Here is a 16,030-nt window from a genome sequence, read left to right as displayed (position 1 = left end):
CACTGATTTGCTAACTGAATATTACTCCCTCCGGTCCTATTTATAAGCATGAAAGAGAAGAAAAACCTTGGTCCTTTTTATAAGAACCAAATGAAAGTTTGAGCTATATTAATTAATTTTTTCCAATGATGCCCTTATTAATTCTAACTTGTAAAATGTGTTTCATTAATTATTCTCTCTCTTTCCTACTTTCCAACACTAATAGCAAAGGGTAATTTTGGAAGTTTATTTTGATTTAAGACAAATTTAATGCATTTTATCTACTTTAACTACATTTCTTAAACTATGTGAATTTTTTTTTGTTGCTTATAAATAGGACCGGAGGGAGTACTAGGTGCTTGTAGAGTTTGTATCTGCAACTGCATATAGTTGTGAAAAGGGGGAAATTTAAGTTGGTGTAAATTATGAGCTTGAACTGAAAATAGTTTAGAAATTGGAAAGAACCGTAATCATTTTTTTGTTTTTTGTTAAGATCCGTAATTATAGTCTTGCTATATTTTTGTCCAAAGTTATAAAAAAAACTGGTTTAAATGCCAGGGCTGGGCTGAGGAGTGAGACCCTATATGGAGTAAACGGGTCAGGTTAGAAAAATGGGTCTAAACTAATTGATAGTGTTTGAATGTTTGGCTTGAATTGATGACCAACTGATTCGTCTTCTGTTAGTTCCACTCAAGACATCCAGTAGATTTTTTTATTTTGAAGCTACTACTATTGTTTTTAAAAAATAGAAAACTCAAGAAAAACAAAAGGATAGCAAGGGAAAAAATTGAACCGTCAATTTAAGGCATAATGCATGTAAGGCTGTAATCAACTTAAAGGCTTTTACCAGCAAAATATCAAATACACAGTTGATAAGTAATTGAACTCCTTAAACTTTTGAACAATGTTTTGAGGTGTGTATATAAAAGAATTTGATGAGAGAAGTTTGCTCATTTAATGTAATCACAAAGCTTTGAGAAGATTTGCCAAACTGTATCATAAAGGATTGTCTAAATTGTTGAGAATTCAAGTGTGAGTTGGAGTCCCACATTGGTTAAGTTTGGGTGAGGAGAAGACTTTATAAGAGATGTGACCCATAAACCTAATGCCTTAAGGTTTTGGGTTAAGATGTGGCGTCGATATCTCTTGGTGTCTTGCTCCTCGGCCCATGGGCTCCTCTGTCTCCCCCAACAAGTGGTATCAGAGCCGATGGTTGGTGTAGCCATGGTTACGGCTCTTTGTGTCGAAAGTCTTCCTAGCGGTGTAGCAAGGCGACGGGTTCCGTTGACGCGGTGAAGCGAACGGCGGTGCAAGGGTGGATATGCTTCCGCGGAGGGGGGCCATGATAATGTGGTGGTTACTCGCACTTGAGGGGGAGATTGTTGAGAATTCAAGTGTGAGTTGGAGTCTCACATTGGTTAAGTTTGGGTGAGGAGAAGACTTTATAAGAGATGTGACCCATAAACCTAATGCCTTAAGGTTTTGGGTTAAGAGGGTTAAGATGTGACGTCGATATCTCTTGGTGTCTTGCTCCTCGGCCCATGGGCTCCCCTGTCTCCCCCAACATAAATGACTGTAACAATCTTAAAGTGGATAAACCTTAACTTAAATATAGGTTTAAGCTTATAGTTGTTGCTTATTTAGCAATCTTTATCCGGATGAGGTGATGACTTGCAAATGCAAGGTTGTATGGGACACCTTATCCATCAAACACACAGAAAAGAGCATTTTCTAGCAAATTTTTGGTGAGTTGGTTGGAACTTGGAAGATGGAAGCACCAATAGATAATAATATTTCTGTAAAGATTGGCAGCCCATTTGTATGACTTTGCCAAATTTTGAAGTTAGTTAGCTATGATTAATTGAAAACACAAATCACTAAGCTTTAACTTTGGGACCCGATGCATGCAACCACTGCCATCGCACAAGATGCCACATTGCCTGGCACTTGATTCTGCAATCTCCACCAACCCTCTCTTGTTACTCCTACCTTACTCCTCCATTTCCATATTTAAGAAAAAGGTGATTTTTTAGACAAGTTAATTATCAGAGTAAGTGATTCAGAAATCAGTTTCTGAGATAACAGTAGAGAAATACTATACTATCTTTTTATTTTGAGATACTAGTATTAGGCTCTTTTTAATATATCACATTCCCAAGGGCAATTTATGAATGTTGGATCACAAGCAGCAAGCAGAAGCACCCATGGCCGTAACGGTTAGTCACCAAACAATAATACTTTAAGTACTGAATATGTCGTTACCTTACCTGACAACAACACACTGTACAATCAGCAAAGCAACAAAGAAAAGGTTATTTTTTCATTTATTTTTTGGGTTGCATCCATGTATCTCAAATGAAACTAATCTTTTTGGGAGACTCTTAAATCACATTAAACGCGTAAACCTTTTTCGACAAATTATTTTTTATACACACATTCGACAATCAAACTTAAACTAAATACTCAAATAATTCAATCTGATACATTAGACCTGGTTGGTTAATGGTTATGGTAATGCTTATATATATATATATATATATGCCTTTCTTCTTACCTAAACCAAAACATAAGTAAATAGCTTAATTTCAAAAGGATTGCTGTACTGTATCTGAGTTCTGTGCCCGTGAACCCACTCATCCAAAAGATCTCTGACTCCTTCCTTTCATTCACACTTTTCACCGTGTACTCTTTTCTTCCATCACCATCAAGATTCTCATCCAACGCTCCTGATTAATTCCCCGTACCCTCACTGTCCGTGCAACTCCACACACCCCTCTAATTTGGGTTAATCCAGCTCCACAGTACTCAGAAGTCAGAACTTCAAGCACTGAAAATCTCAAATGGGGTCTTTGTTTTTCTCTCTGTTCATGATCATCTCAGCTTCAGGATTCCTATTCAGAGCAGAATCAAAGACATTTTGGGGAGATGCAGAGGTTCTGAAGAAACTAAAACAGAGCATGGACCCTGCTTCAGTCACTCCAGGCTCATGCGTGAGCTCCTGGGACTTCTCCATCGACCCATGCGACAACGTTTCAGGTGAGAAGTTCACCTGCGGGTTCAGGTGCGACGTCGTCGTTTCAGGGCTGAGCCGAGTCACCGAACTCAGTCTCGACCAAGCGGGTTACGCCGCCTCACTCTTCTCCTTCACCTGGAACCTCCCTTATCTAGAAACCCTCGATGTCTCCAACAACTACTTCTCCGGCCACATCCCCGATTCCTTCTCGAACCTGACTCGCCTCCGCCGACTCGGTCTCTCAGCGAACTCGTTCTCCGGCGAGATACCCTCTTCAATTGGTTCCCTCTCGAGCCTCGAAGAGCTCTACCTCGATAACAACCACCTCGAAGGAGCAATACCCAGAAGCTTCAACGGGCTTGTGAGCTTGAAAACACTCCAACTTCAATCAAACAAGCTCGTGGGTCAGTTCCCAGATTTGAGCTCCCTGAGAAACCTTAACTACCTTGACCTCAGTGCAAATTCCCTCGCCGGAGCATTACCGGCGTCGCTGCCGGTTTCCTTGATTCAGATTACAATCAGGAACAACCAGTTAACCGGAGTCTTAGCCTCTGAAAGCTTCAAGGATTTGGCATACTTGCAGGTAGTGGATTTGAGTGGTAACAGATTCACTGGCTCTGTTCCCTCTGTTCTGTTTCAGCTTCCATCGCTGCAACAATTGACACTCTCCTTCAACCAATTCTCCTCCATAGAAACCCCTTATCCAGGTTCCTCATTGCAAAGCGGGCTCATTGCGGTTGATCTGAGCAACAACCAGCTTCAGGGGCTTCTACCATCGTTCATGGCGCTGATGCCAAGGCTTTCATCTTTGTCATTGGAGAACAACCGGTTCACCGGTCTAATACCGACCCTGTATGCAGTGAAGACGGTTTTTCCTCAAACCGGGTTCGCTTCGTTCCAGAGGCTTCTGTTGAGAGGGAATTACTTGCTAGGAGGGATACCTCGGCTTCTGCTGACTCTGAAACCTGATTCTGCTAATTTGAGCCTTGTCGATAACTGCTTGTTTAGGTGTCCTCATGTTTTCTTTTTCTGTCAAGGTGGTCAGCAGAAATCATCAGCAGAATGTAGTGGATTTAGCCAACTCACCCATTAGATGATGATGATGATGATGATGATTGTGGTTTGCAATTTGCATAGTTCTTTTGTTTGTTTAACTAGTGTACAAGTTTTGTTTTGTGTATTATATTTCATTTAATTTTGATTTAGGATGATGATTAATGATTGGAGATTTTGTCTTGAATACTAGTAGTACTGGACAACTATGAATGTGAATTCAGCATTTTCAGCTGTGAGTGTGAGAGGTTACGAAGATTAAATGTGTGTTTTGGTCAACAATGATAAGATCAAGTCGTCTAGTGCAAGATTTTGTCTCTGCTGTGACGTTGCAACATGTGAGTGTGGGGTGGGGAAAACCCACACGTTCGTGTAGTCGTTGAGGTTCTGCCGTTATTGAACTGAACCATTGTCAGATGGTTGTTTTTCTAACATGTAGATCATGTAGTGGTTTATTTTTTGGTAGTGGTTTTGAAGACACTGTTACTAATAAGGTTGGCCCAAAAACTGAAACAAATTATAGGCCAGATGCTAACTTCCCCATCCCAGAGCATTGGATAAAGGCCCAAACGGTAGTCCATTAGGAATTCTGAAGGGCTTTTTCCTACTCCTGACCCCCTCCCCCAGGCAAAAAAAAAAGAAGCTAAAACCAAGAGTAGTTGACCCCAAAAAAACACCAAGAAGACCAAAAAAAAAATCTTGTGTTTGACAGAGTCATGGAATTTTGGGGTTTTGTATGAATCTTAGTATGTTAGCTACTTGTTTCAGCTTGAGTGGATGTGTTTTGTTCTTAATGTTTTACTTTATTGTAGTAACTAGTAAGCTTTCTATTGCACAAAGAGTGAAAGGTGAGCTCGAGTTAGGGTAAAGAGAATTAATGGAGAACGGGATATATTTAACCTATAACAAATATATTCATATTATATTCATTATATATTTTATATAAACATGTGAACTATGTTTAATTAATTTTTTACATTATTGCAAAATTATAATTTTTCCTAAAATGTAAGATTATCCGTATTACCCTGACCTTGATCATAAGAGTGAAACCTGATTGTAAAAGAAGCACCCAGACAACATTGTGTTTGGAGTGAATCATAGTTGATCATTATTTAGGTATTTTTGAGTTTTGATAGAATCATATACATGAGTCTAAATTTACACATAATATAGTTTTCTGTTCTTTTTTTTTTCTTAAAAACTTTAAAGTGTAAGAAATACATGTTTTCATTCATAGATTGGCTAGTTATAAAATTATTGTTAAGTCAAGAAAATTGTTACATTCATATGTAAATATTTACATTAGACACCATCTATCACCTAGAGCACCAGTGGTCTAGTGGTAGAATAGTACCCTGCCACGGTACAGACCCGGGTTCGATTCCCGGCTGGTGCACTGTTTTTTGGCTTTTTAAATTTTTAGTTTTTACTACTATTCTGAAACCTATTTATGAGGCTCTTCAGTTACTGAGAAACTTACATTGCCCAGAGCCCCAGACTACTTTTCAGATTGAAATCTTCCATCTGATGTCACAGCTAAACTAAGATTACATCTTTTTATAAATGTGATCAAAATAGTTGTGTTATGTCATTCACTTCAGACTACTCTGCATGCTGGGCAGCTACTCTTGAAGGTATAAATTTTGAAACGCAACTTTCACCAATGGTATTAATTACACCATCCATGGAACCATGTCACCTTGTGAAGTCACAATTTTACAACTGTAGAGGCTACCACAATCAAATCGCTTAGTGGACCACAATTTAAAAGGAGTTTGAGAAATTGTGATAGCACATTTTAACCAACTTTTGGTAAAATCCTTAAAAAAAGTCTTTGCACAAAATTCAGGGATAAGGTTTGGTGCCTTGCACTATGGAATTGCTTGAGTGCGTGTCACACACAATGACACAAACACAAACTTTTTGGACCCTTTTAGTTGCTCTTTTCGCTTTATATGCACGGACCATTTGCATGCTCTGTTCGGATCATGCAGAAGTAAATCCCCTCCTCTGTTTTTTCTTTGCTTAATTTTATATTACTGAAGCGCAGCAACTAAGGTCTAAGGACAATTAGTAGTTTAGTTTGTAAATTTTTTAACTAGCGGGGGGGGGGGACCGATCCATGTTGGTATACAATTGGACGCACACATGTGTGATAAAAATATGCTGCTAAAACCGCGCGCATAAAAATCTGAAATATGAAGTTCATGGTTTCCTGCTCATGAACATGGATAAGGAAATGCGGATGCTGTATTGCATATGGACCATGTCATTCCGCATCCACCAGAGCTGAGTGCTGAGTTGGATGGAATTCATCTTTGCTGAATTATTGGAGCCAGATTTTATTTGAGGGTCTGAATTTCTCAATGAAAGGACTAATTTATTGGGACTTATATCAATTAACATATTGTTTGGTAGGAGGAGAATGGAGGGGAGGGGAGGGATTTTTAAAAACTGATTTTGTTTGGTTCAAACTTTATGAGGGGATGGGAGGGAAATGGAAGGGAGCAAAATCCCTCCAACCTCAATTTTTTTATCCCTCTAAAAGTGGGGGAATTAGGAGGGGAAATAAATTTCGGACAAAAATAACCCTGCACAAATTTAAAAATTTCAATTTACTTTCTCTCTTCTTTTTTTCACAGTGATCCACCTCTTCCCCCGCATACCCAGCAAAAGAAAGAGCCTCTTCTAATCGACGAAATCAGCAACGAAGGGAACACCGCAAACCCATTTTGAATTTTTCACAGTTCTCCTTGTTAATTGCTCTCTGTTTCGTTTTACCTGTGTGTACCCCACCTGTTTGATAAAATGCTTCTGTGAATCATACAACTTTGTCCTGTTGTTTCATGCTATATTTTAAAACCCATATATCAAACCAGTAACACTAACACCTCTTTTTCCCATTGCCATTTGATTGAAACAACTTTCCCGGTTTTAAAATTTTGATTATAAAGTTTTGATTTGTTTGACGGTAAGGTTTATGAAGTTTGATTATAAAGTTTCTTTTCATTTTTTATTATAAATTTTGATTATAAAGTTTTCATTTGTTTTATATATGTTTTATCAGTATGCAAGGTCTCAAAAATTTCTGGTTGAATTATAAAAATGCAGGGTATCAAAATGCAGGTATAAAAATATTTTAATTATAAAAGTTCTTCCCTCCCCTCATGAATCAAATAAAAATAAGTTATTTTCCCTCTCCTCCCCTCCTATGAACCAAACGTAATAAGTATTAAAATTTCTCCCCTCTTTCCATTAAAATCCCTCCCCTCCCCTCCATTAAAATCTCTCTCCTCCCCTCCCCTCCTTTAAATCAAACAATGCCTAAAAATATCTAATTTCAACCTTAGTTCATTCAAACCTCATATTTTTCTCTTAATTTTACCTGTATCTCTTTCTTCTCATTTTTTATCATATCACCTACCATAACATTTCTAAAATTAAATTATTGGCATGCAGAACAGAAAGGCATTTGTATTTTGTAATGGCTAGAACTTCTGCTTCACAATTTCATTTCATTCCTACAACCTTTGTAAAACACCCCAAAACCTTGCCCTCACCATTCCTATTTCCGAAGAACTCCACCGATACCACTCCTAGATTTCCTCTTAAAGCTAAAATATAGGCTATGTTTGGTTGGGTGGAAAGAAAAGGGAAGGAAAGAAAACACGGAAACCGATGCATGAATTTAGACTAACCTTAGTCTAAATTCATGCATCGATTTCCGCTAACCTTAGTCTAAATTCATGCATCGATTTCCGTGTTTTCTTTCCACCCAACCAAACATAGCAATAATCTTAAACAAAGTTCATGTGAATGTGCCACCAAAAGAACCTACTATGTGTGAGTGTGTGACTGTGATGATTATTGATTAATTATGAAATGAAATCAATGTCGTTGGGCCTTGTTGGTGGGCAACGAAGGCTCAACAAAAAAAAAAAAGGTAACCTCGAAATCGCAGATTGGTGAACAACGTGACTAATCAGCTCCACACCCAATAATACCAACACACGTAAACGACATGGGGCGGCTGAAAACAACTTCGGAGCCGGCTCCTCTCTTCTATGTCTATATTTTTTCAAAAAATTCTTCTAACAAATTAAAAATATAAATTAGGCCACGAATAATTACAGCAAATAAAACTACGATAATTTCAATTTTATTCATTTAACTCTTCCTTCAATTCTTTCTTATTTTTCCGAACAACTTATCTGAAGCTCAGCTCAAGTTTATCCAAAACTCAGATCCTAACAATAACCTCTATTTGGTTCCCACAAAAATTAATAAAAAGAAATTGCCCCAAAACGTCAACCATTGGTATCTTAGATGCGTATTTAATTTGACTCTTCATACTTTCAAAAAAAAAAATTGACTCTTCATGCTTTTGCTCTATTAAAAATAAAAAATAAAAAGTTTTAGTGTAACTGTACTTGATCAATGAAAAATATTTTTTTATATAATTGAGACGTTTAGAGGATTCTTTCAATTTATTTTTAAAATGAATGAAATGCCTTTTATTGATAAAGAAAATTATGACAAGTAATAAACTATTTTAGTTAAGCAATTTTTGTATTTATAATTCATGTATAACAAAAACTTGTAAGAGTGGATCATCTTTTCTTTGAGTTGTTTTGGTGTTCAAGGTGTTCCACATGTGGATCACCTTTCTTGTCATCAGGTATGTGTTCTTCACTTCTTATTGGGTTTGATTTTTAGTGCAGTGGGATCCTCTGGTTCTGATGGATGCATAGCTAGACTTTCATCCCTCTGGTGTTCTCCTTTCTTCTCCTTTGGCAATGCTCATATCTATTTTCCCTTGGGGTGTATAGGATGTTGAAGACTCTCCATGTGTTGAGACTTCGAGTATGAGACACGGTAGAGGGTGAGGGTGCCCAAAGAAAGTGGAGGGTCGTAGTAAACCTAACACTTCAATAGGGTAAGTGCATTGCACTCTGGGGAGACCATGAAAAGTGGATTGAGGGGGAATAAAGAAGCTTAATCCGGGTGTGAGGGTAGAAGAGGAGGAAGTTTTTGTTGTCATGGGTAATCAATTGGCGCTCTTGGAGCCTCAAGATCTCCAAGGTGTTAATTTTGAAGAGGGCGAGGTGTGCTATGCTCATGAGGCATAGTATATGTTTGGTTTGTGACTGCTTTGATGAGACTGTTCTTCAAGACCTAGATAGGAAGGCTAGAGTGTTGGCTCATTTGTTGTTTTTGGGTTTGGTTGTTTTTTTAGATATTTTGGGTGTTAAGGGTGTTTTTGTGTAGCGATGTGGTTTGTTTCGCTCTTTTGTTGGTGCTTTGGTTGGCTTCTTTTCAGTAGGATGTGAGGTCCTCGGCTTTAATTTCTATGATCTCCTAGTTTCGTTATGGGTTGGTTTATGGTTGTAGTTTCTTTGGGTGGGTTTGGGGTTTGCCTTTACAGACTGTGGTTGTTTGGTGTGGCTTTGAGTTTGTTCTTCCTTTTTCTTTGTGGGTGTTAGGTTGAGTTATTTTTTAGGCGATCACCCTCTTTGTTGGATCTTGCTTTCCTCCTCTAGTTGTTATATACAATAAATAACTTTATTAAAATTTGAACTTCATGTTACCACTCTTACAAGGTCTAATTAATTCAATTTTTTTATTGGATGAATTAATTTCTCAATGGATTAGATGAGTTGAAAAATGTTTTTTATGTAAAAAATATAGAACAGAGAAAACACCTGTGGATTATGGGCAGTGTGTCACTAGCATGTTGGGGAGACCAACGGAGGGGGATCATCCTGAGATAATGATTGTAGATAATGATTGTTTACCAACTGAAATTTTACTAGACGACACAGGGGAATTCGAAAATTCAACCCTCATTTTATATTTATTAATAAATTTTGTTGACTTGTAAAAAAATTCAAACAAATATGAAGTGTTTATTTAATTAAGTATAAAAAAATATAAATAAAAGGCAGATGATCTGAATGCAAAAAGTTGACCAAGCATGTATTAATTTACATAAAGAGGTTCAAGTCCCTTAAAATTATTTGATTCCGTATCCAGTCATTGTTTCATGTATTTGATAAAAGAAAATACTAATGGGGTGGGTTACTATCTTTAGTACTTAAGATTACACGAGAAATATGTCTCTTGTGGGAAATTATTATAGGTTGAAAAAATAATAAATAGAGTTGGATATGCCACATTTTGTACTTTCTGGACCAAGTTGTCCGTGGTGAAAGTAATGAATATTTAGTAATTAGAGATTTAGAGTGGTCATAGATTAGGAAGCGGGTGTGGTGAGGAATAATGTCAGTTGGGTTACTGAGTGAGCGACAAAAGCTGATTTGGTGTCATTGCCTGGAATCACTTTTACTGATCACTTTGCTTCTAAGACTATCTCCAATGGTGTTGAATATATGGTGTTTAATGTTGAAATGGTATTGTAATGGAGGTGTTGAAAGTTGAAAGGGGGAGAGAGAAGTTGAAAAAATTCAACACTTGTGAAACCTGCGTGTGGGACCCAGTGGAGAGAGAGGGGCTGCAGATCAACACGTGGCTCCGTTTGATTGGTCCGGACGATTTTCGTTTATCATAATCTTTCCAACTCAATTACTTCATTCAAAAAAAATTTAAAAATATAATTTTTTTACCAAAATTCATGATTTTTTTTCTCTATAAATAGAGACTTGGTTCGTTTGATTTGGACACAGAAAAAAAACCAAGTTTTTCATCATCTTATTATCTTTCTATTATCCCCTTTGCTTTGAAATAAAATATATTATTGTGTGCTTAGTTTCTTTTCTTCCATTTGAAGTTAATAAAATAAAATAAATTATTGTGTATATTTTTTTAAAAAAAATATTAAATTGTTAAGTGATTTAATTTAATTTACGTTAAAAAATATTACGTTAATTTAATTTAATTTAAAAAATAAAAAAACATTAAATTAAATTAAATCGATAATAGTTTATTTAATTTAATTTTTATCGAAAATTTTAATTTTATGAAATCATAAAAAGAAAAATATAAAATTAAATCAAAATATGAAATAAAAAAAGTGGTGGGGGTAGGGGGTAGGGTGTTGAATGAAAAACCATTGGAGTGGGTAAAAGTTGAATGAAGTGTTGAACTGGAGAGAGAAGGTGATGTGGAGTGTTGGGAAGAGAAAAAGTGGAATGTTGAGGGTGTTGAATGTTGAAACCATTGGAGATGGTCTAAGGCATGCCATGTCCCAAATCCAAGCCCAAACTGCATCATCATCATGCTCAAGGAGTCAAGGGATTTCACGGAATTCCAATCATATCATTTTCAGCCATTTTAACATACACTCTATTAAGTACTTGATATAATTTTTTGCACTGACCGTTCATATAAATTAAATCTATGTGTTTATTAATTAAAGTTTTCAAGATTACGCTTAAAAAAATTAAGCTTACGTAAATAGTGTAATTTTTTACACATTCATCGAACTAGAACTCATTAATTTAACAAGTCATAGTTGGTTAAAAAAAAGTCATAGTTAAATTTAAATTTAAAAATAAAAATGACGAGATATGATTCAATGCACATATAGAAAATTCTTTACCCATGCATATAATGCCAGTGGCTTTTTTTTTTCATTTCAACATTATCTTTTTTACCCAAAAATTCCCCTCCCAATTCACAAACACGATTGCCCCCAATTTTCACCCTAATTTCATCCTAATTTAGCATGAGAAGAGAGATTGAGAGGATAGAATTTGTGCGGCTGAATTTGGATGAAATTAGGGTAAAAATTGGGGCAATTGTGTTTGTGAATTGGAGGGTAATTTTTTGGAAAAAAAGATAATGTTAAAATGAAAAAGAAAAGCCACGTCACTGACTCTGTTTGGTCAAACAAACGACACTTAACAGAAGGGCTTGGAACGCACATTTTTGAAACGTTGGGGTGCCTGACCGCTACGTTTAAACACGGGGGCCCCGATCGCTCATTTTTGAAAGATCAGGGGCCCAAAGTGGAATTAAGAATGAAAAAGAAAAGTCATGTCACTAGCTCCGTTTGGTCAAACAAACGACACTTAACAGAAGGGCTTGGAACGCACGTTTTTTAAACGTTGGGGTGCTTGGCCGCTACGTTTAAACACGGGGGGCCCCGATCGCTCATTTTTAAAAAATCAGGGGCCCAAAGTGGAATTAACCCTATAAATTAAGTCATCGTCACATAATATAATTTCTTTTTGCAATTAAATGTGTTTTTTTAAATGTGCAATTAAATGATTGAATATGATGTTCACGTCCTCATTTAATGCACGCATTTACAATTACCATACTCCATTCCTTATTAAATGTCAATTTTGAAGAAAAAATTTTGTTCATATATATATATATCTGTCCACTTAGAGTTTCAAGAGAACATTAATTGATGTTTTTCCAATAAATACTCTGACAGAAATAAAAAACGAAGAAATATAAAATACATTTTAAAGGGTGATATAGGAAAACAAATAATATTTTTATGAAAATCAATATAATTAATTGCTTTCATTAATTTGTGTGAATCTTCTTTTCCTGGACAAATAAATAGGAACGGAGGAAGTATACTTTTATTTATCCTCGAATGATAGTTTAAGTTGTAGGAATTAGGAGACATATAAATTCGGTGAGGGGATACAGGGTTCAATCCTTAAAGGTGCAATTTATCTTTCTAATGTACCAGAAAAAGATACTAGCAAATTTTCATTTGAATTTTGAATTATAACAAGAGTGATATAAGCAATCACATGAGAAATAGTTACATTCATCAGTTACAAAAATTTATTCTCATTTTAATGTTAATTAAAATAAAATTAGATCTTCTAATTTGACGGAATTAAATTAAGTGTCTGTGTAACTGACATTGTAGAAAATTTTAATCCAATAAATATTTATTCAAATGATTAAATAATGATATACTAGTACTGATCCTGCGTCATGCATGGATGAAATAAGAGTACTTTATCGGCATACAACAAACATTTCAATATTTCCTCTCTCGTTTTTCTTTTTAAATATGTATATCACATATTTAGGTTTTTGTTGTAATCCTAGTTTAATTTTAATTCTTTTTTTTTCTAATTTTTTTATGCTTTGAATCAAAATACCAAAACCGTTTTCATCTTCCAGATGTATATACAAAAACATAAAATACAAAATTTTGAGTTAGGAAATGTCTTTAAAACTATTTGATATCAATTTTTTATGACATATTTGATATCATTTTAAACGTATGATATTACATTCAATTTTATTTATTTATTTTGTAATATATATAAAAAATAATCATAATCATTATAAAGATGATTTTGTCAACACACATAAGTCATAATTGACTTTTATTAATTATTCTAATATCATTAAAAATCATTAAATGTCAAATTAATATGGTAATTATTTTTAATAAAGTAACAACTGACTTTTATTAACTATTTTAATGTCATTAATAACTATTAAATGCAATATCAGTAAATTAATTATTTTTTAAAATATAAAATTATTCAATATTTAAATTACTAAAAAAATCAGAAAATATAAATATGATATTATTTACATACTAATTATAGCACGAGAGAGAAAGTTTATGAAGAAATACATAGTATAGGATAGGAAGTATAGGATATGATTTGTTCCCGAATGATAGGTCAAGTATTAAGAGTTAGGCGACATGTGAGTTGAGTGTGGAAAGTTAATGGATCAGTTCGTGACGGTACAATTTATCTTTTCGATGCAAGAAAAATAATGATGCATTTTTACCCAAGTCTTCATCTCCATGGGATACAAATATCTAAAAAAATTAAATTATATGTCAAACTAAAAAAACATTCTAAACTTTTTTTAAGGTACTTTTCTGACCTTAATTGGACCTAAGTTCTGAATAATAAATTATATTATGTATAAAGTAATTCATATACTAATATTTTTAATTTTTCTCTTCATAAATATTATATTATATTATATTATATTAATATAATATTGATATTGACTTCATCCAATATATATAATATACATAATAGTTAATTAAATAGGTCAAAGTATTAATTTGAAACAATACTAATAAAATATAAATTAATTTTTTCCTTAAAACAATAATAAAAAATTGTAAACAAAATAAGCAGCATTTATGATATATCAAAAGAAACTGAATGAAAAATAATAAAATACTTTCAAATAATAATTATAATAAATGATTTCCCTCTTTCATGTGAGGATGAGGATTAGAAATTCAAAAGGAAACATAAACTAAACCACGTAGCAATGACCAATGAGCTGCAGCCTTGAATTCAAACATGAGCCTATGTAAAAAGCATAGTGTCGTCACATACCATATAAGAATAGATATTTACTAATTTGTGAGCATATCTACCGTTACGTATAAAGAATTAAAAACGTATTTGAAATGTATAAATGATAATATTCATACTAGGGAGTGGGGGAAGAGAGAGAGAAAGAAACTTGCACTTTAGTAATAATCCATAGACCCTTTCACCCCTCATTCATTACTTTACCAAACTCCCTATCTCTTCTTCTCATGTTTCCCTTGCCTTCATCCTTCACCACCATTCCTCTCTCAACCACATCCCATTCCCATTCCCATTCCCATTCCCCTCAGGTATTCACTCACTCTCTCTGTCTCTTCTCTGCAACCATCTCAATTTTATGGCTCTTTGTGAATTTTTTGCATATATAAATATTGGGTCTCAATTTTTATTTATATTTTTAATTTTTAATTTTTCTGTCAGGTTGAAACAGAAGAAATGGAGGCTGCTTTGAAGACCAGTTTCAGAAAAGAAATGGTCATTCCCCAAGCTTTCATGGAGGAGCTGTCAGGGTTCAACGGAGGTCAAAATGACGACTTCTCCGTTGACGACCTTCTTGACTTCTCCCACGCCGTGGAAGAAGAAGAACCAGAACAACAACAGCAAAAGGTAGAACAAGAACACTCTGCTTCTGCTTGTGTCTCCCTTCAACAATCCCGTGAAATTTCCAAACCCGCCGCCACCAGTAACCACCACCCTTTCAAAGACGAATTTCCCACCGGCGAGCTCACTGTTCCGGTACTATTTTCCTTCTTTCTTTCTCATTCAACTTTTTCTTGGTTGTTCTGTTTCGGTGTTGACGAAAGTTATTACAGGTGGATGATGTAGCGGACTTGGAGTGGCTGTCTCATTTCGTTGAGGATTCTGAATTTTCTGCCGCCGCTGCCTTCCCGGCCGCCGTAGCCTTACCGGTGAACCCAAAGAAGGAGGTGAAGACCGAGCCGGAACCAGAAACCCCGGTTTTTGCCCAGCCCCGTTTCAGAACTTCGGTTCAGACCAAGGCGAGAAGCAAGCGAACGAGGAATGGTGTTCGGGTTTGGCCACTCGGGTCACCGGAGACTTCCTCCAGTTCAACCACCACCTCGTCTTCCTCTTCGTCTCCTTCCAGCCCCTTGCTGATGTGCACCAGTTTTCCCCTGAGCGGCGAGCAGGTTTGCTCGGCGGCGGCAAGGCCTCCTCCGGCGAAGAGACCGAAGAGAATCCGAAACTCCTGTTCCGACCAGGCGGCGCCACGGCGGTGCAGCCATTGCGGCGTGCAGAAGACCCCACAGTGGAGGACTGGGCCACACGGAGCGAAAACGCTCTGCAATGCTTGTGGGGTCCGGTTCAAGTCGGGTCGGCTCTTACCCGAATACAGACCCGCTTGCAGCCCCACATTCTCCAGTGAATTGCACTCAAACCACCACCGGAAAGTCTTGGAGATGCGGCGGAAGAAGGAGGAGGGTGAAGTTGAAACCGGTTTGTCAACTGTTATTCCCAGTTTTTGATTTTATTTAATTTTAATTAGAAAAAAAAAACTAGGTAGAAAAAGTAGCACAGACTTTAACCCGGTTCTATGGGACCCGACCCGAGTTAGTGTACACAATTTTCCCCTCTTTGCATTGAGTGCGGTAGGTGTTAGGCTTTGTAACTGTTTAGGAGACTTTGATGATATGCAACTCTTTTTAGTTTTGAATTA

The 16,030-nt window shown here is 36.0% G+C and overlaps 2 protein-coding genes and 1 non-coding gene across 3 annotated transcripts; all 3 read left to right on the top strand.

Annotated features, from left to right (window-relative positions):
* Nucleotides 1–2,525: 2,525 nt before the first annotated feature.
* Nucleotides 2,526–4,477, top strand: LOC130740663 (LRR receptor-like serine/threonine-protein kinase RGI5). The gene has a single exon (XM_057593336.1). It carries the CDS (start codon nucleotides 2,820–2,822, stop codon nucleotides 4,083–4,085), a length of 1,266 nt encoding a protein of 421 aa, XP_057449319.1. The 5' UTR covers nucleotides 2,526–2,819; the 3' UTR covers nucleotides 4,086–4,477.
* Nucleotides 4,478–5,373: 896 nt separating this feature from the next.
* On the top strand, nucleotides 5,374–5,444 carry TRNAG-GCC (transfer RNA glycine (anticodon GCC)). Its single transcript has one exon. It is a non-coding gene; the product is annotated as a tRNA-Gly (tRNA).
* A 9,025-nt stretch (nucleotides 5,445–14,469) lies between these two features.
* On the top strand, nucleotides 14,470–16,030 carry LOC130740662 (GATA transcription factor 5-like). Its single transcript, XM_057593335.1, has 3 exons — nucleotides 14,470–14,645; nucleotides 14,776–15,090; nucleotides 15,168–16,030. Exons 1-3 carry the CDS (start codon nucleotides 14,565–14,567, stop codon nucleotides 15,837–15,839), a joined length of 1,068 nt encoding a protein of 355 aa, XP_057449318.1. The 5' UTR covers nucleotides 14,470–14,564; the 3' UTR covers nucleotides 15,840–16,030.

The sequence above is a fragment of the Lotus japonicus genome, chromosome 2, assembly GCF_012489685.1.
Source record: "Lotus japonicus ecotype B-129 chromosome 2, LjGifu_v1.2".
NCBI lineage: Eukaryota > Viridiplantae > Streptophyta > Magnoliopsida > Fabales > Fabaceae > Lotus > Lotus japonicus.
This window is presented reverse-complemented; position numbering and strand designations above follow the sequence as displayed.